The 26,252-nt window shown below is 45.5% G+C and overlaps 1 protein-coding gene across 1 annotated transcript in view; it reads left to right on the forward strand.

Annotated features, from left to right (window-relative positions):
- Positions 1-26,252, forward strand: part of LOC119168138 (epoxide hydrolase 4-like) — a 245,877-nt gene that overhangs the window by 118,908 nt on the left and 100,717 nt on the right. The window contains exon 6 of the mRNA XM_075865907.1: positions 14,990-15,167. Within this exon, the coding sequence (XP_075722022.1) occupies positions 14,990-15,167 (178 nt within the window). The remainder of the gene's footprint in view (positions 1-14,989; positions 15,168-26,252) is intronic.

The raw sequence follows: 26,252 nt of genomic DNA on the forward strand, positions 1-26,252 counted from the left end.
GCCAAAGGTAAGTGTTGCTGTGCGGTGGCTGAGGAAGTCGCGGACGTAGTTGTACATCTTTACGCCGACTCCCAGGGTTATAAGGTTCTCTAGAATAGCTGAGTGCGCAACGTTGTCAAATGCCTTTGTTAGATCTACTCCTAAGATAGCTCTGGTATCGCAGGTTTGAGAGTCAAGAATGTGATGTTTTAGTTGTAGGAAAACGTCCTGTGTGGAAAGTCCAGGGCGAAATCCAAACATGCAAGCAGGCAAGAGATTTTTGCCTTCTAGGTACTGGCAGAGCCTGGTTTGGAGTACGTGCTCCATGAGTTTGCCGACACAAGAAGTGAGGGATATGGGCCTGAGGTTAGACGTAAGGAGAGGTTTCCCAGGTTTGGGTATAAAGACAACCTTGGCCTCTTTCCATTGTGGTGGGAGGATGCCCCTTAGCCAGCACTCATTAAAGTATTCAGTAAGCTCGGCAATTGATTGGTCGTCGAGATTACGGAGTGCTTTGTTGTGAATATTGTCCGGACCGGGGGCTGAGGAAGTGTTTAGTTTCTGTAGTTCGGCTTGAACTTCGGCTACTGTAATGGGTTGGTCGAGGAGCTCATTAGGAGGACCTGTATAATCGGGATACAATACGGCAGGGTATGTTGGGAAGTACTGATTTCGAAGTTCCTGTAGTAGTTCTGGTGGAGGTTTATCGCAAGTATGTAGGAGTTTGGTGAGGTTGTGTCTTTGGGTAGTCTTTGACTGAGTTGGGTCAATTAAGTGTCGGAACAAATTCCAAGTCTGAGGCATACTCATATTGCCATCTAATTTGTTGCAAAGCGATTCCCAGTTCTGTCGCGAAAGAGTGGCTGCATGGGTCTCTATCTCTTTGCTCAGGCGGGCCAGGCGACGTCTAAGAGTTCGGTTCCAACGCTGGCTTTGCCAGCGTCGTTCTAGGCTTGTTTTAGCGTCCCATAAATGTAGGAGACGAGAGTCAACTGTGTCGCTTGGGCAGTCCTCTCGTACTAGACGAGTTGCGGATCGGACATCACTCCGGAGTTGTTCTGACCATTCAGTGATGTCCGTGATAGAGGCGTGGGTGCGTGTTGCCCTATAAGTGCGGAAAAAATCCCAGTTGGTAAAAGTGGAACCTCTGAGAACCCTGCGGGGTAGTTGCATATTTAAGAGAATTTCGATAATGTAATGGTCACTACCCAAATTCTCTTGTGTGTTGCACCATGTGGCATGAGGGAGGCGATGTGCGAACGAGAGATCTGGTGTAGTGTCCTTGCAGACACTATTCCCTATGCGTGTCGGAAAGGCAGAATCGGTGAGCAGTGAGAGGCCGGCTTGCTGCGCTGCTAACCACACCCGACGTCCTTTTGGTGTGTCGCGCGGATAACCCCAGGCTGTATGTGGGGCATTGAAATCTCCCACGACGAGTAGGGGGCACTTATTGGCTATGCGTTTCGCGAGCGTAAAGAGGCGCTGGAAGTTGCCCTGTAAGCACTTAGGGCTGCTGTATACATTCAGGATGAAGAGGCTTTTAGCTCTGGCATGTTGCGGCACAAGCTCAATTAAGAGGTGATCAATGTCTTGGACTGCTAAACAGTGGGAGATGGTGGTGATTGAGCGATTAATTAGAAACGCCACCCGAGAGGGTGTAGGGGATGTGGGTGTAATAGAAGTATAGCCGGGTAAGGTTAGGGGGTTGGAGGGTTCTTGTAGGGCAAGGATATCGGGTCCCGCAGCGCAAGATAGCAGTTGGTGGACAACATGACGCTTCTGGCCAAAACCTCGGCAGTTCCACTGCCAGAGTGTCAGATTACGGTTTAGAGCTGCCATCATGAGAATTGAGAAGGGGCGTAGCCGCCGCGCAAGGTTGGGAGTCGTTAGTGACGTCAGGGAGTGGATTGTCTTGCCCTTCAGTTGCTTTGGGCTTCTTGCGTTTACTTGGGGTGAGATCCCGTTTTGCAAGGCATGTTGCGAACAAATTGAGCTGTGATTCAAGATTGTTGTAGCGGTCAGTTAATGTTTGAGCTAAAGCATCAAGACGATGATTAAGTGCTGCATTGTCTGTTGTTACACGGATTACCGCATCTTGGAGCGTTGTGCATTCCTGATTGATGCTGGTGATACCTTCCTGCAATTTTGCCTCAAAACGAGCAGTAAAAGACTCAAGCATGGTTGGAATATCGGCTAGTGAGCTGTGTGTTGAGGGACGCGGGGTAATGTCCTGATTTGTGTGCCGAGGAAATGCCGTGTCGATATCTAACTCAAGCGAATCAGAGCAGGATGTCGCGTTGACATGGCTGGGTGGGAAAGACATGCTAGAGGTGTTGGGTGGGTTGTGCGCAGGAGTTTGGGATGTAGTAGGAGTTGGGGTAGGTGGAGTGGCATGGCTTGTGGCGAGAGTACTTATCTGGGTCTCCAGCTTCGCGATGTGTTCTCGAAGGGCAGCGGCTTCAGCTCGGGCTGCTTGAGCTTCTGCTTTGGCTGCCGCTGCCTCCTCCCGAGACTTGGCCAGAGCGTCTTGCAGACTGGAAGTCACTGTTGATGATAGTGCGTTCTTGCAGGGCGAACGGGGAGGGCCCCAATCTTGTTTAAGCGGCTCGGTCCAGGCTTGCTTGGGTTGGCTGAGTTGGCTGGGCTGAGTGGGTCCCGCTGACAACTGGGGGAAGTTGTCCCCGTGTGGAACCGGTTCTTGTCGCTGCGTTTGAGGTTGCTTTGTCGTTTTGCGTGGCTGGTGAAGGTTGCGTCCTTTGCATGAACCAGTGCCGGTAAGATGAGGGCCCTCGCACAGAATGCACTTAGGCGTGCAAGGAGGTTCCTGGGGTGAGTGTTGGCTGCCACAGCGTGGGCAAAGATTAGTCTTGGGGCTTGGGCATACGTCGTGACGATGGCCCGGTAGTCTGCAGTTCGTACAAGCATCCGGACTTCCGCGGTATGGAGTACAGCGGTGAATGGCTCCCATGTATTTAATGGAATGTGGCACCTCATTGGCGTCGAAGGTGATGAGAATGGAGTGCGTCTTCCCCATTCGTCGGGCTGCGAGTATAGAGTATTCAGGATTCCGTTTGACCAGGTCTTCGTACAGCTGGGTTGGCGTCTCGTCGTCAAAGGCGTTTGAGATGACCCCTCTTGTAGCTCCTGGTGGGGGTGCCACGTAAGCCATGCAGGGGTAAGCATGGCCACCAATGGTGAGTGAAGTCAGCGTCTTTAGGAGCTCGGCTGCGGCGGAGTGTGTTGTAGCTGCCGTGAATGTATTATTAGTGGGGTGTATGCGCAGGCAGAAATCATCGGGCAGAGTGGTTTGAAGTGCGGCCTGCACTGCCTTCATGAGTCGAGGCGTTGGGACATCTAGGAGTCGCAGTTGACCTCGCGGACGAACAACGACGCGAATAGCGTTCGGTGGGAGTGGCGGCAGTTGCTTGCTGCGTTTTACAATGATGCGCGTCTCCTTGGTAGCAGGTGGTAGGTGGGTTGGCGTCTTGCCTCTTCCAGTTGCAGCTGCTTCGACGCGCATGGCGTTCGGGTTGGTCTCCTTGACGGTAGCGTTGGGTTGCGAAAGTGGTTTCTGTGAACAGGCTGGTCGAGACGCATAGGTCTTGTAGAGAACTGGTGTCCAATTGCCTGCCTGGAGCTCTTCAGCGGAGATGGTGTGGCCCTCAACCGTTACTTCCATAATAACGGGAGGCGTTGCTGCCAGTGTCGACGAAGGAGCGGAGTCTCAGAGAGGCTTAGCTCGGATGCTCAGCGTCTCGGTTCACTAATTGTTGCACACAGAACGTCGGAGCTTGCCCGGAATGGGCGTCGTCTCTGTCTTCCTCAGACCCTTATGTCGCTGTTCGAACAGGCTAGTGACCGCAGGAAAGGTTGGTAAAGAGTAGCACGTACCGTTTGCCGGAGCCGACGTTGCAGGCATCCGCTCACGTTGGCCCCCTAGCGGCCAGTCCCAGGCTAGCTGGTAATGCGATATGGAAGGCTACACAGCACACATTAACGGGGACAAAGGACGAACGCTGAAGACATACACATAGAGCTATATCTTGCGTATTCTTCCTTCGCGCGCGTCTACGTGCTCACTGTAGGTTTTCATGTTTTGCTTAGATTTGCCTTTTTTTCTCCTTTCTTCCTATATTTCTTCCTTTTTCTATATCCATTTTGTATGTCTTTTTGTATCTGTTTGTTGCATTGCTTTTAAAGGCGAAGCATTTCTGAGCGTACTTCGGGGACTTTGAGCGTATCGATCTATCTTTCTATCTATCTATCTAGCTGCCATTCGACTGTTAGCTCTCCTGGCCGTTTTGATAATGGTATCCATGCCAAATTTGGTATGGCATAAGATGACTGTATGATGAACTTATTTGACTAGTCATAACATGAAAGCCATGAGCGTTATGTCATGAATGTCATGATTTACATATGATGGTCCTGCACCTCTTGCGGTGGTTTCGTTCACATGACATGTTGCAAAACTGGTATGGTATAACATGATTGCATTGCGAACATAGGCGACAGGCCCTAACATGAAATTCATGACATGTATGTAATGTATCAACATGATTACATGCCACGCTCATGATGCGCTCGTGGCTGTTTCGCTAGCGTCACATATACCGAATTTGGTATTACGGTACCTGAATAGAAGACGAAGGCATGTGACTGGTGCAAACATGATAATCATGAGATGAGTGTCATGTAACAACGTGACTACAAGCCATGCTCATGATGCGCTGGCGGCTGTTTCGCTAGCTTCATTTAAACCAAATTTGGTGTTACGGGACGTGAATGCATGACGAAGGTATCATACTGGTGCAAACATGATATACTTGAGATGCGTGTCACGTGAGAACATGACTACATACTACAGTCATGGCGTCAATACATTTCGACATGACGCGGTGCACGTGCTCGCCGGCGTTCATTTCATCGCGTCACGCTGGCGTTGCCACGCCAGGTGCCGGTCCTGCTATATACTCGCAGGCGTGCGCCGCACTGCGTTGTTTGGGCACATGCGCGTTTCAGCGCGTCCGGCATCCCTCCGTCACGAAAAGTGGGAGACGCAGTGTTGTCTGGGTAACGCATTGGCGCGAAATACAGCATGTCGCATTTCACGCTGGTTGCCGTCGGGCCTCACCAAAAGACGCTGGTCGCGCCAAGCGTCAGACTATAGAGTGTTCGCGTTTTGCTAACGTAGCTTCGCTGGGCCCAGCGTGCGAACGCGTCAACGCTACCTTGGAGTATCTTGGGCCCTGCATGAAGCACTCGCGGCCATTTTGCTAGCTCCACATATACCGAATTCGGTGTTACGTGACGTCAAACGATGACGCAATATATGAGTGGTGCAAACTTGATAATCCTGACATGCGTGTCATGTAAAAACATGAGAACATACCACGCTCATAGCGTGCTTGCGGATGTATTACTAGCTCCGCATATACTAAATTTGGTATCACGTGACGTGAATAGATGACGAAGGTAAACGACCCATTCAAACACAACAATCATGACACAGAAGTTATGTACGGCATGATTTTCCTCCACCTTGTAATGTTGTGCTGATTTAGAAGTGACAAATCAACCTTTCTCATTTATGCTTTGCATATCAATCTCCACTGTGCGTTGGATCTGCCATTTTTTTGTCTTGCTCTTTCTTTGCAATATTTTTGTGACGGTGTTTATTTTCTTCCCATTTTTTTTAAACTTCCCGCATTCTTTTTTTCTCTCGCTTTCTTTTGAGTATTTTGTTATATTTTTCTTTCCATGCTATATGTTTTACTCTTTCCCCTTCTCACCATCGATTCCCTTTTCTTATAATAATTGATTGTACAAGACTGTACGGCGAAGATATTTTGTCGATGTGTCCTTTTGGGCAAGTTATATTACCTATATATGCTTTAAATTTGCATATCGCATGGCACTAGTACACCCGGACGATGAAGAGACCAGACAGGCGATAGAAAAACGAGAGAAATTCCCCCCTCCCCTTCTAGAATTTGTATCCTCCTCTGCGCCGCTGATGTGTTAAATACTTATTCATTATTTCATCTAGATGTAGCGTTGTGATGCGTATATATTTGTGTTTTTAATTAAAAATTTTGGCAATAAGAGCTATGTTTCTGAAACTTCGCGACAATAGTGCTAATTAAGAAAGAAATGGCATGAGGTAACCATGAATATAAAGTAGCTGCCCTTATAGCCAATTGAAACAATAGAACTTCGTCCTCAAAGCATTATTTATATAGGCGGGTATTTATTAAAAAATGAAAGAGAGGGCATTCAAACTTCTTTCTGTCTCCCTTAGCGGAGACGCGGCTAACTTCCTAATCAGAGTAGCTGGGGTAAGGTGAGTAGAAGCTTCTAGAGCTCGGGTGTAAACAGCTACTGCCCCCACGTACCCCTCTAAGACAGAAGCTTTCTGGTGTGCTTATGCGTACACCCGCATTACTTTATTTCATTGCAAAAAAATGAGCCTGGGCTTGTCTCACAAAAAATAAAAAGAATGATGCAAGCATCGTTACAATGCCAGGAAAAGTTTTCCATTGCCTGTGTTCAACCAGCGGGCGCAGTTGTACGCTCGATGAGCCACTACTTGAAGCTTTGCACCAAAGCGCACACCTCTCAGTAAGCAGTTTTTTTTTAAAAGAAACTCTTAAATCTCTGGTCACTTCTCAACATGAGAACAGAGTAACCACTGCGGTTGATAAAAACAAAACCTGCACCGGCCCCTTCGCCAATGCTGTGGAAACATGGCTGCCTTCGAGAAGCAGATGGCACATTAGCACATATGAATGGTTCGATGCTATGAGCTTCCTCTATATAACGGGGTGGTGACATGTGTGCCACCAGGCTTGCAAGAAAAAAAAACGAAATAAATACTTTTTTAAGTTGGCTAATGCCTTATCTTTAGCGAAGAAATCAATATTATAGCAAAGAAAAATATATATTTGTGTTGCATCTATATGCACCATATAGGCCTCATCTGTCCTCCTAACCTCACTGAGCCCTTATATATTCCATTTAACACCCTCTAGCTCCTCGAATAGTGCAGCTAGACTTCCCTCACAAGATAAGGTTCTAGCGTTAAACGTTGCCAAGTTCAGGTTCCAATGGCGGCCTGTCCGGATCCAGAGTTTCTTAGCACCCTCCGCTGCATTGCAGATCTGACCGCCGCCGTGGTCAGTTGCTTCGCAACTGCTGGGGACTGGGGGCCGTGAGTAATTTGACGTACGCATGTGAGAGGTAGTGGCCAGATACTGCACCAGGGTGGCCAATCCTTCTCTGGTGAGGGAGTGCGTTCGCGGCGGTGGTTACCGGGCAGGCTGCATCCCAGGCCTCTTAATGCAGTTCTATCACCACGCGGATTTTTTTTTATCTGGTTGGGAACTGCGCGGCACCGGGATTTGAATCACGGACCTTTTGCATGTGAGGGGGATGCTCTAACCACTACGCCATCGCCGCTTCTTCCTCATTAAGAAGCCTGGGGTGCGGCCTCACCAGTGACCACCACCGGGAAAGCACTCCCTCACCAGAGAAGGATTGGCCACCCTGGTGCAGTATCTGGCCACTACTTCCCACATGATTGCTACCTTTATATGCAGCCTAAAGGTAGCATATACAGTAACTCTAGCTTATTTGGATTCGCAGCGCTCCGAACGGGTGTGTTGAAAGTTTGCAGCCTCAGGGATGGCAGACCGCAGAAAAGACTGTCCCGAAGGCCATCTTGTAGTGAATAGAATTAATATAAAGCCTCCGAGACCACTTTTACGTGAGTGCTTATTTCTGATGCTATACTTTATTTTTTTAACGCGTCGTTTGCATGCATCGATGAGCTTCGTGTAAGCTGCTTCACTAAAATGGCATGTACACTAAGTCAGTGTGTGTCTACGCACACAATTTATTTTAAACATGAGAATCATTGGAGAAGCGAAAACCTTTATTTTCAAGTGCTATTCTTTGTAAGCACATGCCCACTTTTTTAATGTTTGATAAACGCCGGCACAAAGAGAGGTTCATTGCACTTCGAGACGCGGAAATACATCTGGCATGTCATCATTATATATACACACAAGAAATAAATATATAGGCAACAATTTAACAAAGTACCGCAGCAGAATAAAGCTGCGATAAACGCACATAAATTTGCATACACTGCACAACGCGACACGGCAGTAGTTGCCTCAGCACTAGAATCCGGCATAAAGCGAAAAAAAGAAAAAAATGTTGGCTACGTTTTTTCTCTCCTTCGCACTAATTTTTTCCTGCACACTTCACAACGCTCTTTCACGAAAAAGAGCCACAAGCAATAGCCGCAGCAAAAACAAAGCAATTTTAGTGCAAGCCGTTAACGAGGGAGGAGTGTTTACTCAATATTACGCCCTAGCTTTGGCTAGCAAACAATTTCCCAGATTCACCACTTCTCTCTTATTGCGCTCGTTAGAGCTTCAAGCCATTTTCGAACGGTACAGATAGTGATAATGAGCATGGCAGCACTTTTCACAAAATTTCACTCATGCCGTGAATTCAAATACACATCGTGACACAAAGACAGCCTAACAACACGAGTGGCAATTCTAATTCTGGTGCCAAAAAAAAAAGAATTTTCTCGCAAACGTGCTGCGAAGCATTCTATACAGTTTTCTTTTATGTGAAGCAATCCACGAAAACAATACGCGAAGTGACGAGCACAAAAAAAATCTCTGCGCTGAACAGTAGAATGTCAGAAACGTTAGGTTGCCGCTTCGATGACAAAACGCAATACGCACTTAACATAGTATTGATGGCGTTTTTACCTACCAGCAGCCAAGCTCACATGCAGACGAAACAAGCGAAGACCACGATGCACGCCAGGCACGTTATGGCACATCCTTTATGGCATCTCCCTGCTGCTGCCCATACTTCTTTATTGCCGTAAATAATCAGGAAGACGGATCGTGACAACCTTGCCGTCACTTCGACGCCATGTGAACTTCTCTTGCATCCGATTTATAACGCCTGATCTCAGCCCGACGTCATCGCACCGTGCGATTAACGACGAAACAGAGGGATTCAGACTACTATCACATATGCAAAAACACGTAGACATATGATGCACTAAAAAGTACTGTAGTAAATAACTAGTACACGTGTTTCTTTGAAGCAGTAAGTGATGTGTTGCCATCTTACGGCTAGGCTGAAGCTGCGGAGATCAGCCGCTTTGTGGCCAGAGTGGCCACTATTGTCATGTTTATGTTTCTCTATGGCCGCACCAGCATGATCATTGCTTCTTCTCTAGGTCGGGAACCGCCCCGCCACGGTGTTCTAGTGACTAAGGTACTCGGCTGCTGACCCGCAGGTCGCGGGATCAGATCCCGGCTGTGGCGGCAGCATTTCCGATAGAGGCGGAAATGTTCTCGGCCCGTGTACTCATTTGGGTGCACGTAAAGAACCCCATGTGATCGAAATTTCCGGAGCCCTCCACTACGGCGGTTCTTATAATCATATGGTGGTTTTGGGTCGTTAAATTCCACAAATCAAACAATAGGTCGCGAACCATCCAAACGCTGCGTATCACCGATGTTGCAAACAAAAAAGATTACGTTTCGCTTTCTTTTTCAAAATTTTCAGTGCTGCCAGGCAGTGTTTTCTTTTTTAGGGGCGAAGCTCCTTAAAGCAGCACCCGTTCGTCCCTCGTCGTAGTACGGGACATGTCTTACGCTTTGGCCTGCAAGGTGGTGCCGGTTGGAGATTTCTCCTGTGCGTTGTTGAACAATAAAAAATTCGCAGCGTGCGCTTTAACTCCGAATTCTCCTGTCTCTCATTCCCCATTAGCAGCCATTGGCATGTACTATGAGCACTATCTGACAAAAAAAGGTTGCTAAGTTATACTCGCTGGGCGTAACCTCCTTGGTTTCAGAAAGGTTTAGCGGGAGTTGGGCCACAGTGCCATTAATACAGTGAACTAGTATATAGCATGAACTCGAGGTGGCTAAAAGTAGGAAGTACACACGAAGAGCAAGCCGTAAGAAAGTGTGTGTGTGTGCTACCTCTCGTTTAGTTTTTGTAATGTCTGCTAGATGGCAGTGCTTTTATATGCGGAATTTATGATGGAAAGATGCGAGATGGTGGTACTTGGAGTGTTGACTGAATAGATCAGCGGACACAGAGCGAGATGCATTGACGGACGCACGGATGGCTGCCCGAACGGATGTACGCATGGACAGATGCAGGGGTAGATGCATGTACGAACGCAGGGGCGGGAACACGGATGGACGTGCGGACGCACGAACAGACGCACGCACGTACGGGAGGATGGACGCATGGATGGTCACACAGACGGACGTATGGACGGACGGAAGCAAGAACGAATGGATGGACGGATGCTTCGCCCCACTCTCCATCATTCACCCCTTGGATATGCTGCCATTTTTTGTTCTTCTTTTGTTTCTGGTGCGTAGAACGATTCGCTTCCGTAGAATCAAGGAACGAATATTCGGTCGGGGAACTCGCAGGTTTTACCTTTGTCACTGTTGGCGACGACCGGTGGCAAACCAAGCCACATATTGAGCTTTCTTTCTTTTATTTTTTGTCGTGCCCAATTTCTTGACATCGCGCTACATTCAAAACAATAAACATTACACGGAACGCTGTAAACCATGCGACCTAAACGCCTATGTCTGCGAAAGCTTGATCTGGCACAAAGCCTACATGTTTTGCCTCAATAAACTTGAATGTGTCCCCGTTATAGTAAATAGGTTGTTAGACGTTCGTAATAATAACCTTCAAGGTTTGTTCTACAAGTTCATTAAATAGGCACATGATTAAACGCTAGTAACAGTGCGAAAATGTAGTAAGTGTTGTAACCTTTAATCTTTAACGTCTGCTAGCGTAGGTAGTAAAAAGACTGTAAAAATTTAGCAATGGCCCAAGAAAGTAACAGCTGCTCTTACTAACTTTTTTGCTATTGGTTATAGGCTTCTTACTAAATTTTTTTGAAAGTGAAGGTCGTTTCGCTCACAACTACTGCTGTGTTTAAGAAAAGCGGGCTGCTGACACACGAGGAAGTAAGAATTGTAACAGTCGTTCGCGCTTCTCCTGTGCGTACTTGTGCGTTCGTTTCATTCGTCTTTCTTTTTCAACAGGGCTCTTCAAGTGTCGACTTCTGACAGTTGGTAATCCGCACTCGTCCTGTGTATGCTGATTTCGTGCGTGCTTTCTGCTTGAGGTGTGCGCTGCAAGTTCGAGCTGCTTGCCGAAGAAAGCGGCAACGTACTCCATTGATTCTGAAGGTAGTGCAGCTCTTTCGGCATACGTCGTCAAGCGATCGACCGCAGTTAAAGTCCATTGCTTTCTGCTTGCTAATATTGGTAGTGGCCCATAGATGTCTATACCGATAACTTAAAATGAAGCCTCAGGACATAGAAGATGTTGTAGTGGTCCCACTGGGGACGACGTGGGTCGTTTGCGAAGTGGAAGACCAGGCCAGGCAAACCGACTGCGGATGTGGTCATATGTCTTGTGAAAGCCGATATTACCAGCCTTGGGGTCATAGCGAAAAGCTTCCAATATTTGTGGCTTCAGTGGACGAGGAGTGACGGGAACCCAGTGCTGTCCTTTGGGATGGAAGACATAGCAGTAGAGGATGGAGTTCTCACACTTGAAGTTCCGCCACTGGCAACGGGCGTTAGTGTTAGGAGGACGAGATGAACCGTGAAGGCGTTGCCGTACGCGTCGATGCGTTGGTGAGACGCAAACGTCTCGTTACGGAAGGAAGGAAGCGCATTGAGAGGGGGGAGCGAAAGAAGTGCCGTAGATGTGTTGAGGGGGTCATGCATGCGTGGTGACATACCAGGGATATTGAACGGTGGAGGTAACGAAAAACGGCTAAGGGCATCGGCACACTTGTGCTTCTTGCCGAATTTGTACGTGACGTCGAAGTCATGCTCTTGAAAGCCAAGTATCCAGCGGCCGAGACAACCAGACAAATTCTTTAACGTCGACAATCAGCATAAAGCGTGGTTGTCAATCACGATGGTAAAGTCGCAGCCGTGGAGATATGGTCTAAACTTCTGAACAACCCACACAACGGCGAGGCACTCCTGAGTGATAGTGTAGTTTTTCACGGGTGTAGTTAGCGTCCGAATTTCGTATCCGACAACACGCTCACCAGAACAGCCATGTCGTTGCAAAAGCACAGCGCTTATTCTATGACCACTGGCCTCAGTACGGAAAATAATGTGTGCAGCTTCATCCAAATGTCAAAGCACTGGCACGAACGTAAGGGCACGCTTCAAGGTGTCAAAAGTCATTTCGCACTCTACGGATCAGCCATATGACGTTCCGGAACAAAGTAGCTCGGCAATATAGTGGCGAAGTCGCGTATCAAGTGCCGGAAATAAGAGTCGAGACCAAGATAGCTGAGGAGCTCTTTGGAGTCGTGGGGCATGGGAAAGCGAAGAGCGGCGGCAATCTTGTCAAAATCTAGCCAAATGCCGTCTTTGTTGACGAGATGTCCAAGAGCTTTAATAGCTTTACTTACAAAATGGCACTTTATAGTATTCATCTGAAGACCAGCAGCTGCGAGACACGTCAGGACTTCATTCAGGTGTTGCAAGTGTTGCTAGAATGTTGAAGAAAATATGACGATGTCGTCAAGGTAACACAAGCATGTCTTCCACTTGAGGCCCAGCAGTACTGTGTCCATCATTCGCTCGAAGGTTGCTGGCTCGTTGCAGAGGTGGAAAAGTATGACATCAAATTCATAAAATCTGTCGGATGTGGCAAATGCAGTTTTTTTCCTTGGCATCCTCGTGCATGGCAGCTTGCTAGCAACCCGAGCGCAAGTCAAGGCTGGAAAATTATTCTGCTCCTTGCAATGAATCTAAAGCATCATCCATGCGAGGGAAGGGATACACGTCTTTCCGGGTATTTTATTCAGTGCGCGCTAGTCGACGCAAAATCGCAACGAACTGTCTTTTTTTGCGGACGAGACCAACAGGTGACGACCAATGGCTGGTGGAGAGGGTGGATGATATTTTGGTTGAGCATGTCGGTCACGTGCTTGTCGATGACTTGACGTTACGTAGAAGATATCCGGTACGCTTGGCGGCAAATAATTGAGGATCCTTCGCTGCGAATGTGATGAGATGCCGCTGAATTATGTCTTAAAATAGAAGAAACTCCGAAGGAACATTGATGCCTGGACAACAACGCATGTAGTTCCTCTTTTCGGGGCGGAGTCAGGTGCTTGCTGATTGCATTGGCGATAGCTGTGGCAGGGGTAGCATCTGTAGGTGAGCGTGGTTGTACAGCACCGGTATTCGCAGCCACCACGGAGACTGCTTGTGTATCCGCGCCGCAAACTACAACACGCGCCTTTAGGGAGCAGAATAGGCTCATTCGTGGCATTGCGAACAATGAGGAAGGCGATGCCGTTGGTGTAACGAACGAAACTCGTTGATAGTGCAATTCCTTGAGATTTGAAACGGGCTGATAGAGCGGCGAGATAATCAACGTGGTCGATAATGTCTGAGTCAACCGTAGGAACTTGCTCATGACCAGGTGGCACTACGAAATCTTCGATGGTTCGTAGCCGGTGGCATGACAAATATTCCGAATCGGTAACGTCGGTTTCTTAGATATTAACGAGGCGTTGGCTACAAGAGATGGAAGCGGCAGCATCAGAAAGAAATTCCCATCGCAAGATAAACATATATACGCAGGAAGCCAACACGGCGAAAAAATTTGATCTGTTTCAAACTCAGGGTAAATTGTTGCATACAAGCAGGTTTCCAGCTCACAGATTTATTCTTAAAAGAGCATCAATACACGCAATGTACACGAAGGCACGTAGAAAAGAAGCTCAATATTTCGCCAATTGTATAGGTGTAGTCGTATTTCGTGGTCCCGTAAAGCAGCAGGTTCTCACACATGCATTACTCAAAACCACAAGACAGTTCTTGCTACTATTGCTATGTAGCTAGGTAAAAATCTATCTGCAGATTCCCCAAGCTCTTCATAACGTCCATCCAATCCGCTATTCGTAAATGCCATCCAATCCGCTATTCGTAAAGCGTGCGGGAGTGTGTTTGTCTCATCATTAACAACGATAGTCATAACTACCTGAACAATTCTACATAGTCTGTTATGGTAAAAAAAATGCTCATACTTTTTCTGCACGTAGGTCTGGGAAAATAAATAAAGTGCAAATTTCAAATTACACTTTCAGATAAATGCATGTCTGGGGTCATATAAGCCTTGAATAGTTGTCCTATTTCATTTATTTGTGCCTTATCAAATATCTATGATCTGGCTTTTGACCACGTATTATTCTCAAGTGTGAAAAACTTATTGAATGCTAATCGTCAATAATATTTCACTGGTGCCTCAGTTACCTTACTCTTGTTGTTTTCTTGACACAAACCTCTACGTATGTGTTTCGGAAGGATAGGTTGGTAACGTATACTGTTATGTTTGGAAACCTTTTCTTGGAGTCCGCCGCTCAATTCTCATGGTTATTGGTCTGCGCTGTTGTTCACGACGTTTCTTCAATCATGCGGAATTACCCTTTCATTCAACTCATTGTCAATATAGAGATATACGAGAAACCATACTATTTGTCATAGCGTCACTCAGTCACGCTAGTTTTTATTCATGCTTTCAGAAGTGAGATCTTAAGCTTTACAACCCATCCTCTTAAATAACCTTCATTGCTTGCTCAGCAAAATTGCTTATTTTGTTCACATTTTTCTTATAGTTACTACAGATAACATCCTCGATAATTTTTTGGCTTCCCTGTAACTTCTAACTAATGAGAAGCTAATAAGAAGCTAATAAACCTCGTTTTCAAAAGGGCAGCGCAACGACACACGGAAATAAAGACAGAGACCTCGTGTTTTTTTGTATCGTTGCGCTGCCTTTTCAAAAACGAGTACTATGGATCGGCTAGCTCTAAGCAATGTACTTCTGGAGCTAAATAAATAGCCTTTTTTGCTCGGTAGTAGTGACTACTAATTTTTTTGCAATCATTGTGCAGATCCGAACAACGCAAGACGGTTAGTTCTCGTCGGGCACGGATTGGGAGGCTTGATCAGCTTCTGCTTCGTGACGCTATACGAAGATCACGTCTACCGCATGATCGTCATTAACGGCTACCATCCTTTGGCCTTCGTCAAGCAGCTCCGGAAAAGTCTCATACAAATGATGATGTCTTGGTAAGAAATAATTTCCATATTCGAAGAACGTGCTATGTCTCTTGCGTTTCCTTCAAATTACTTTGACGAAAAGTGGTAAACACACATGTCTAGAACGACTGAGCGTCGCGATCTAAACTGCATGAGCCACATCTGCAGTGTGAAACGGGCCACATCGATGCACGTGCGGCACTAATGATGTGCCTGCTTTGCATTCTCCGTCCGCGTTAACTCCTTTTGACTTCAGACGCGCTTGTCAGCTGTACAGCACCAAGACAAAGAGTGCAGTGCAGTGGCTGGGGGGGGGGGGGGAGGGGGGTCACCGTTACATATATAAATATATATATATATATATATATATATATATATATATATATATATATATATATATATATATATATATATATATATATATATATATATATATATATTGAGATCTTACAGACAGTAATGCCAAGGAATGTACAGGGGAAGTTATTAGAACCAATGGAATGTAAATAAGAAGAAACAAAAGTAAATGAAAAAAATAACCAGCCGTGAGCAGTCCTGCTCACGGCTTGTTATTTTTTCATCGACTTTTCTTTCTTCTTATTTCTTATTTACATTTCATTGGTTCTAATAGCTTTCCCTGTACATTCCTTGGCATTACTGTCTGTTAGATCTCATTAATATTGTGTTAAAACACGGAAAAACGAGCCCTTAGGTATACAGTTCTTTCCCATCTATATAAGAGAAAGAAGTGTAGTAGTAGTAGTAGTAGTAGTAGTAGTAGTAGTAGTAGTAGTAGTAGTAGTAGTAGTAGTAGTAGTAGTACTTTTATTTACAGTAAGCTGGATACAGAGCTCACTGCAGGGGCAAAGGGCTAAAGGCGAACAGCCTGACAAAGGCCCTGGTTCCTACGCAGTCCGTGACAGTGCAAAGCTTAGGCATCAGCGCTGACAAACAATATATATTTTCTTCGTTCAGCGAACTGGGAGCGCAGAGAAAAAACACAAAGGACGAAGCGAGGAACCACACAACACGAGCGCTCAACTATCATTCTTGGGAAGGTGGATCATATTTTTCTTGGGAAGGTGGATGCAGCCTTAAGCACTAAACTTCAACCTGGCACAAAAGTATTCCGTTATGTTGACGATTATCTGATTATCATCAAAAAGTGTTCAGCAGTGGACGTTGAAAGTATGAAGGCATGCTTCGAGAAGGAAGGCATGGGCCTCCGGTTCACCGCCGAGCTTCCAAAAGATAACAAATTGCAGTTCCTAGACCTTTCCCTGTTTTTTGGTGATAAGCACCTTTGCTGGCGATATAATCCTCGTTCTGCAAAACCCGTTCTAGACTACTCTTCCGGACATTCCAAGCTTGTTAAACGCGGAATCGTAATGTCATGCTTACGTTCAGCCCTCGGAAAATGTTGCCTGCATACCTTGCAAAGTGGTTTCGTGGCACAGTTGGAACGGCTGATAGGTGCGGGATACCCTTCCTACGTAATAGCCTCAGTCTGTGAAAAGCTCTTGCGTACGGTCAAAAATAATGAAAAACGCACATGTACTTCTTCAGAGAATAAGAAGCGCGCGGCAGTAATCCCCTACATTCATAAAATGGCCCATGGGTTAAAAAACGTGGGAAACCGGTTCGGTGTGCGCGTGGTTTTCTCGGCACCCAATAAATTGGCCAGTATATGTTCAATGGTGCACAGGAGGGCACATAATGCATCTAAAGGTAGAGGATGCCTCCAGAAGCACGTAACTAAGTTTGTTAAGTGCATCACCGGAGTAGTATATAAGATACCCCTTTCTTGTGGACGTATGTACATTGGCCAGACCGGCCGATGTGTGAACGTGCGTCTCAGGGAACACAGAAGCTCGTTGAAAAATACACCTTACTCCCATTTAGCGTCACATTGCGTTTCGTGCAAGTGCCAACCTCTGTTTGAGAATACAATTGTTCTGTTCCGGCATCCTCATCAAACTACGCGCGAAATTTCTGAAGCCTATCACATTTCCAGGAATACGTACCAATGTATAAGTCATCCTTCCTTCTCACTACTTGACTGTGAATTCAGCTACCTAGATAACCCTTAGACATGTGCCTTGATTACACGCTTCGCATGCTGCCCTTGATGTCGTCATAATCTTTTTGACATGCGCTTTTGTGTTTATATATGTCCTTCCGATGTGGAAAATAAATCAGTTGATAGTTGAGCGCTCGTGTTGTGTGGTTCCTCGCTTCGTCCTTTGTGTTTTTTCTCTGCGCTCCCAGTTCGCTGAACGAAGAAAATGAATTACCAACTGGCCCACATTTTGATCCTTTTGAAACAATATATATATTCAATACATTGGTTTCAAGCAACCTGCAAAGTTACACACAAAATTCAAACATAAATATCATAAGGAGTTTACATAACACATTTTAAGAATTAGAGGTCACTCTCGTAAAAATTCACAACTAAACGATATCCATGAAACAACTCAAAAACAGACACAAAATGCATGCGGATACACCGAATTGCGCTGTATACGCTCGTATAATTGACATAGAAATTTATGAACAATTTAAGCGTTTGCAGAGGCATGAGACTCCATTAAGTAGTTTCGATAATGTGGACCGGTGGTTATGAATAAGTTCTTTATTTGTTTATTGAAAGTCGCACTACTAGCCCTAAAGTTCAATTGATCTGCGAGGGAATTTAAAACCTGAGGTACCTGGTAAGCAACACTTTGTTTTCCATACTTGGTTCTTGTTCTAGGAGCACGTTTCTTTTGTTCTCGCAGACTGTAGTGTGGTCTTTCGGTGCAACTTTCTTCATATAGCTTATTCTTTTGTATTAACTGAAGCAATTTAAAATAATATAATTGATCAATTCTGAGTATGGAATGTTTAATGATTAGTGGAGCAGTGCGCAAGTCTTGTAGATTTCCCCTGTATTTTTCAAAGCAGCGCAATATTTCCTTTTGTATAGTTATTGACTTATGGTAATTCCCTTGTGATGTCGTTCACCAGACTAACTTCCCATAACTTACTTTAGAATGGAAGAGTGGTTAGTACATACTTATTTTTAACCTCAATTGGATTAAGTGCATTGTTCTAAAACAACAACCAACTATTCGCGCTAATGCGGTGATCAGATGATTTACATGTGTATTCCAGTTTATTTCCTCCTCAAACCATACACCAAGAAACTTTTGTTCCCTAACATGTGCGATGCAATTTCCTTCGAATTTTACAGCTATGTTACTAATAGGTTTGTTTATAGGTCGGAATATCATATAGGTTGTTTTTTTTTGCATTCAAGCGCAGTCCATTTTGCCTTAACCAATTTGAAAGATTGCTTAGATAATTATTTACACTGACCTCAAGTGAAATTAGATTGTCTGACGAAAAGAAAACATTCGTATCGTCAGCGTACATTATAAGTTCAGGAGAATGAGGTATATCGACAATATCATTTATATAGGCAAGGAACAATAATAGCCCCAGTATAGACCCTTGAGGGACTCCTTGGTTTATTTTATTTTTGCAGGAATAGTGTTATTCAGTTGTACATATTGATAACGATCTTCAAGGTAACTTTTAAACAGTTGTAATGCAATTCCACGCACCCCGTAACTTGATAATTTATGAATCAATGACTTGAATTGTATGGAGTGAAATGCCTTTTGAAGATCGAGGAAGAGCCCAAGAGTATATTTTTTGTTTTCCATATTTTCGATTATCTTATCTTTGATATGCAGTAGAGCTTGTTCTGTTGATTTATTTTTTGAAAACCATACTGACTTTTTGTTAATATTTGATGCTTATCAAAAAAAGATGCAAGTCTATCATAAATAACCCCTTCAAATATTTTTGATATTGTTGAAAGCACGGATATAGGTCGATAGTTCACTAAAGTATTGATATCACCACCTTTATGTACTGCAGTGACTTTTGTCACTTTTAACTGCTCTGGAAATACACCGTTAGTGAGGGTGAGGTTGATAATATAGGCCAAAACATTAGATATCAATGGTGACACTCTTTTTAACTCAACGGAACCTAACTCATCAATCCCTGATGCAACATTGTTTTTAAGCTTTCTGATTAACCTTTCTACTTCAGCCGGATCTGTGGGTGCGAGAAAAATAAAATGCAGCAAAAGAGACTTATCAGGAGTTGGAGCATTATCTCGCTTTTCATCCGTTAAAATAAAGGAACACGCATTTATGAAATGTTCATTCATAACATTGGCCAACCTTTCACCACTGAAAATCTGCACATTAATTTTTAGGTCCTGTCTCCTATTACAACCCTTATTTCTGTTCGTAAGCCCATTTATGGCCTCCCATAGTTCTGTTTAGCCTTCCGTATTTCTGAATTTAAACGTTTCTGTATTTCTTGTACTCAGCTAAGGCGTCTGTGTTCCGCGAACGGATGAAATGATGATACAATTTTTTCTATATTTTTATGCGCCGGTAAAGATCATGATTTATCCAAGGCTTTCTGCATTTCTTATTTCTGCCACGTGAGCGCTTTTGAAGTGGAAATGCCGCATCATAGCTAGCACTCAATAACCTGATGAATGTGTTATAAGCATCATCAGGATTTTCTTGTCTATAAACAGTGTTCCAATCTATGTTCTGAACTAGCTGAAAAAAATGTTCCTGAGTTTTGCTGTTTTCAATTCAGTGGAAAGATGTCTCTGTTTTCTGACCAATTTGAGAAGTAAATCGTGCAAGAAAGAAGATGGGCATATGATCACTTATGTCATAGGCAAATACCCCGATTTTTTTATATTCTGTGACCTTAAAATTTAGGCGCATATATCAAGGAGCGCAGCACTTGTTGATGTAATCCTAGAAGGTGAACGTAAAAAATTTGTACTTCCATATGTAAGTAAGAGCATTTCAAAATCTTAGGCATAAGGATAATTGGAACAGAGGTCAATGTTTATGTCACCCATGACTATGCAAGGAGTATTCCCGCGAACAGTTGATAACACAACATTAAGAAACTCAATAAATTTCTTTTTGTGGCCATGGGGTGGCCTATATACACCAATTACTATGAATGGGCCAATACACATTGTAATGCATTCAACATCATCGTTCATAACAGTATACTTATCAAGCAGTTCACTCGAAAGCGTATCCTTAAAATAAATAGCAAGACCTCCACCTTTTTGCTGGTTACGACCGAGAAGTTCATGACTATAGCCTGGAAAGAACGGCGCATCTTCTTTATAAGTAATCCATGTCTCGGAGAAAACTAGCACATCAAATCCGATAGCTATTGACCATATAAAATTAGCAATGTCGTCGACCTTTCTTTTTATGCTTCTACAATTTATATGCAATGCCTTAAACAAGCCTTTTCCGGATTGAAATACCCTATTAAAGTCTTCAACACTGTAATACTTTTGGTTATTTACAAGATCAGTCATAGTGGAATGTTTTTCAATTTGTTATGACACATGCCACATCTAATTTCTAATTTTAGCCAGGCTTGTCTCATCCGCAATGTGTATCGCTCGTGATCCTTCATCTTTGCGTGCAAGGACTTTGCCACCAGATGTCCAGACAAATTTCCATGCGGCTTCTTTCTTTTTTTGTATTGCCGCTGCAAGCAATGCCTTGCCCTTCTGCGTCAAATGCTCATTTACAAAAATGGGCGTTTCTTTAAGGGCTCGTTTTTCTTAACTTAAAGGCTCGTTTTTCAGTGTTTTTGGCACAATATTTATGACACCTAAGAGACAATATAGCCAAGGAATGTACAAGGGAAGTGAATTAACGAATTGTAATGTAGATGTGAAGAAATAAAAGTGGGTGAACAGATAACTTGTCTTGAGCAAGAACCGAACCTGCGACCTTCGAATAACGCGTTCGATGTTCTACCACTGAGCTACCACGACAGCTATCCCCCCAGCCACTTTCTGGGGTTCATATGTGAATTTAAACGTGGGTGTGTCAGTCAGTTCCACCTGTAGCCATGGAGGCGAGTGGGGCACACTCTTTATGAGCCTGTTTGACATCACGTAGCACGGGACCTTATTACGAGCTGGCAGCTGACCAATAGTCTCTCGTATACAACCTAACGGCACCAAGTCTGCCAGTACAAAACCCTCGTTAATGAATAAGAGAAAAAAGTGTATAATTAAGGGCTCGTTCTTCTGTGTTTTGACACAATAATAATGAGGCCCTCCAGAACATGCTTTGGGAACATGGGTTTGGGGAGTTGAATGGTGGAGGGAAACGTGAATATTTGACAACAGAGACTGGACGAAAATGACTTGGGGTCTTTGATAACGGCACCACAGGCGCTTAAAGAAAGAAGCATGATATTTGACAAAAACTGTCTGTAAACAGGAGAGGGGCGCACCGTAGAGTTGTAAGGATGTTTGCACGGTAAGCTGTCAAAATCTAGCATCACTGCCCCGGCCACGTGCGCGTGCCCCGATTTCTCCTTTGCTTCTTCTTTTTCGATAGGATGCGGCACGCTCCACATTGCTCCGCGATTATTTTTCAGCATCATCCCAGGGGGCCCAAGAGCCTGAGCATTGCGGTCAATGATTTGCGGCGGTCGTACACATTCACATACTTGGGACCAATCATTATAAGGCATATAGTGTTTCTTGCGTACTTGAGAGCGGTGTACGTGACGAATCTCAAAGACGTGACCTTAGTTGGTCTGAAACAAGTCGCGTAGCATCGGCCTTACCACCGAGGCATTGATGATGGCTTTAACACGTGTGGTCACAACGAGTGTCAACTCGCTTGCCTGGCATCTTAGATTGTTCCATGTTCCTGCCGCGGATAATGTCATCATCAAATTGATGCCGCTTGTTTTCCTTAGATATGCCTTGCTCAAATGCAGATTGGAAGTGACGCTTGTGTAATAAGGTTCGAGCATCCGTCCCATCAATTCCGAAAGCATCGAAAGGTGACAGTGAGGATACATCAATGTTCGTAGTGGAGCCGTGACTCACGGTGAAGAGAGCTCTAGACGGGGAGCAGGAGTCGGACTTGATATAGCCTTGCATCATACATCCAGAAGTAGTTGTGATCGCAGTTATACCTCTGCTGATGCGATCAATTTTCCCACTGGCAACTTGCCAATAAGCGTCAGATTTGTCGAAGACAATTACCTCTTCGGGTTGTCATGCATTCGGTTGAAGGCTGTCAGCTGCATTGTACCCGTTCAAAGTTGTACCGGTGCAAAATTTTGGGATTGAGCGGTGGGCTCGCGATGGTGCATATTTCCGGAAACGTTTATGCTTCCATGGTTATGGCGGAGTACTCGAACAGGCTGCACGCCCATTCACACACTCTGTGCAGATTCGTCGTGATGAACTTGAGTCGCCGAACGGGACGAGAGATAGCTCTTCTTTTCCCGTGATGGAGCACTGAAGAATCTTTGACAGGTCTGAACGAATATACGAGCGCTGACTACCGCTATCCAACAGTAATCGCACAAGAAGTCGTTGGTTTTCGAACTCGGCCCGAATTCGGCCTGTGTGCAATAATACAGGAGTAGATTCGATGTGACTGATTTGGGCGGTCGTGACAGTTTGCTTGATACCCGACGGGGTTTCATGGGACGTAGGTGACTTAGCCTTTGGCCGTGGATGTCCCGCTGGCCTGGATAAATCGCCGATAATCGTCAGGTGGCTCTGCTGGCAGCTACCACACTTGAGGTCGATAGATTTCTGGCACAATCTGTCAATCAATATTGCACGTTGTGCAGCAAAAGCAATAATTGACATACCGCAGTCTTGCTTATCTCTCCTCAACTGACAGATTGGCGTTGCAGACAGCGATTGCATGATCGTTGGTATAAAATAGTGGGCACGGCGGTCTAACAGGCATAGTAGATCGGTTTAGGGCTGACACTGATGGCATGCGTTCCATGGCATACATTTCTTCAGATATGTAGGTCCTGAGTTTGTCTTGTGACACACGACGAGACTGTAGCCGGCTCACCTCTTGGATTTCCACTTGAATGCGGAGAAACATTATTAACTTCTTGGATTGCCGCGTTCGGTATTCAGGCGTTTCGGCAATGTTGGAAGCACATATCTATTCTTTTGGTTTCTATATGTACATAATGGCAAGAGCCTCCAACAGATATCGCATCAGGACACGATTTAAAACCACAGTGTACTGGTCGGGCGCAACTCCTAGGCTTTCCAAAGCACTAACGTGAAACTGCGCACTATCGCGCAGCAGACGGAGCCTTCAGACGTCTGACAAGCTTTCCTTGGAGCTTAGCGCAAGGACATTATCAACATGCTCGTTCACGAGCAGATCCTAGCCTCCAAAGCAATCCGTGAGTGTCTTGATTGCAAGGTCGTAATTTTTCTCTGCTAAACGGATGCCTTCGACAGCTTGCTTTGCACTCCCAGTTAAGTAGGTGAGGAGGTACTTAAATTTTTTGATGCGCTCGCTATTCTTGTGGATGGTCATGTCGAAATGGTCCAAAAAATACGGCCAACCACGAAGAATACCATCCGAATTCGGTATCTGTAGCTTCGGTAGTTGAGTAAACGCTGACAGTGCTGTATCATCTGGCCTGCTGCGTCGGCAGAGTTCGGATATCCGAGGTAGCCCAGGCTCAGTTGCTTCAACCAGCGTTGTGGCCGTCCCCTCACGAACGTGAAGCGAGAACTTGGCGCGTGACACTGCATTTTCTCGTTGTATTTCTGCGCAATTCCTACTTCGTAGTTCATAATTTCTTCATCTGTTATTACAAGGGTGATGTTATTGAGCTTCGACATTACTGCCTCCTTGTCCCTGAGGTAACTCATGTCGCTGTTAATCTGAGAGGCGTCAGGGTACCATTGCTGCAGCAGGTTCTTTAGATGGGCCCGGGCTCGGGTGACACCAGATCAGATTGAGCCACTCTTTTTCGGAAGGTGATAAGAATTCGCCATGGCCGTGACGTGAAAGGAAGTCTCTCGAGGGGAAGTACCGGGTTTTACGGTGCCTACGATGCAGCGAATTGACTCGTTGTCTAGACGCGAAGGAAATACTTCAGTTAATTGCCCATTCTAGAGGCGAACTGCGCCAACCACGTGCCCGTGCCCCGATTGCTCTTCTGCTTCCTTTTCTTCATTAAGGTGCGGCACGCTCTACGTCTCTCCGTTATTATTTTGCAACAATGCCGCGGAGTGAATGATGATGAGTGGGGTGAAGCGTCCATTAATCCGTCCGTGCTTCCGTCCGTCCGTTCGTTTTTGCTTCCATCCATGCGTCTGTCCTTGCGTTCGTCCATGCCTGCGTTCGTCCGTCTATTTATCTGTTCGTCCATGTGTTTGTCGGTCCATCCATCCATTCGTGGGTCTTTCTGTCTGTTTATCCGTCCGTCTGTCAATCTGTCTGTCTGTCTGTCTGTCTGTCTGTCTGTCTGTCTGTCTGTCTGTCTGTCTGTCTGTCTGTCTGTCTGTCTGTGCGTCCGTCTGTTCGTTAATCCCTCTGTCCGTCTATTTGTCTGCCCGTTTGTCTGTCCGTCTAGTGAACACACGAAGTACCACCATCTCACATCTTTTCATTACATATTCATCATATACAAGTACCGCCACCCAGTGGACATTCTAAGGACTAATCGAGAGGTGGCTACTACTACTACAACACAGAATGTACGACTCACGGCGTAAGGAGCTTCGCCGCTAAAAAAGCCAATGTTTGAATGAATAGCCTTGTGTTTACAGGAGCAGCAGTTGAACTTCTGGGCTAATGAAGAGAACCCTACCAGTCGAGGCCTTCGCTACTCTAACATCTACTGCTCAGTAGTTCTTCGTCACTCGCAGCCATCATCTTCTTCTAACTTCTACCATGCTTGGACTGAGAGAAGTGATATGAGGTCTGATTGATTGATTGATTTGATATGTAAGATTTAACGTACCAACAACACCGTATAATTGTGAGAGACGCCGTATTTGAGGGCTCCAGAAAACTCGACCACCTGGGGCTCTTTAACGTTGTTATAGAGGTTTCATGGTTGAATAAATCGTTTCACTAGAAGCAAGGCCTCAGACTGAGAAAAAAAAGGAGTCATTTTTCAAACAACACAAAAAACATGACTTTATGACACACGGAAAAAGAAGAAAATGAATGAGGAAATGAAAGAAATTAATTATGTCAAGTGACAAATGCGTTAGAGCTATGAAAACAGCCAATGTTCTTTCAAAGTAAGGTTCTCCAGACCGTTCAAAAAAAGCTCTATGTCACCGGTTGTGGCAGTGCTTGCGGTGGCTCAAACGCGTAGCCGTTGGTGAGCAGACGTTCATGTGCGGTTGCGTTGACGTTGAGGGCGCTTGTGCAACATTTCAAGAGGAGAGCCAGCGCAGATGTTTTACAAGGCTCCACCCTTTGCGCGCAGCAGGCCGGCGACCTTCGTGTCCATGTACTCAGCGTGAATTCAATGGTAGGCACCCATGCTCCTGCCATGGCAGGCAGCCGGTAGTAGGGTCAGCTGCTTTCACCAGCTGTTTCGACCCCTGGGGATTTCGACGCTGTCGGGGCTTCATGCTCGACTCCGTCAATCGACAGCATGAACCCTGGCACCAACGTCGTGTCCCTGTAGCTATCAGCTGCTTGGACGGAAGGAACACCTCGTTCCCAGAATGACCCGCTTGCGAGGACGTCGGGAAACAGACGCTGTCGGGCTCATTGTGCTCCAACCCTAAGTTCGGCAGCGTGCACCTTGACTCCAGCGTGTCTTCCTCCACGCTGTTCGAGTCAGAATCTCAATTTGCTAATTCTTCGTCGTTATCCTCCTCTCTCCTGCTGTCGTGCCATCTTCCAATCGGTTGTGGCCCTCTATGCAATCATTCGTTGACGCCTGCGATCGCTCGCCTCCGTCTTCTTTCATGCTCCGCTCATATCCGTTGCGCGGTGATGCTATAGTATTCACAACAACGTATTTTCCACACTAGAGACACCACAACACAATACGAAACACACCGCACTGTCACAATAACGCCACACTCACTCATCAAAAACGTGCACCCAAATCTGAGCACATGGGCCTGCAGCATTTTCCCCTCCACCGAGAATGCAGCCACCGAAGCCGGAATTCGATCCCTCGACCTGTAGGTCAGCAGCCGACTACCTTAGCCAGTAGACCCCTTTAGCG

This window comes from Rhipicephalus microplus, chromosome 6 (genome assembly GCF_043290135.1).
Source record: "Rhipicephalus microplus isolate Deutch F79 chromosome 6, USDA_Rmic, whole genome shotgun sequence".
Lineage (NCBI taxonomy): Eukaryota > Metazoa > Arthropoda > Arachnida > Ixodida > Ixodidae > Rhipicephalus > Rhipicephalus microplus.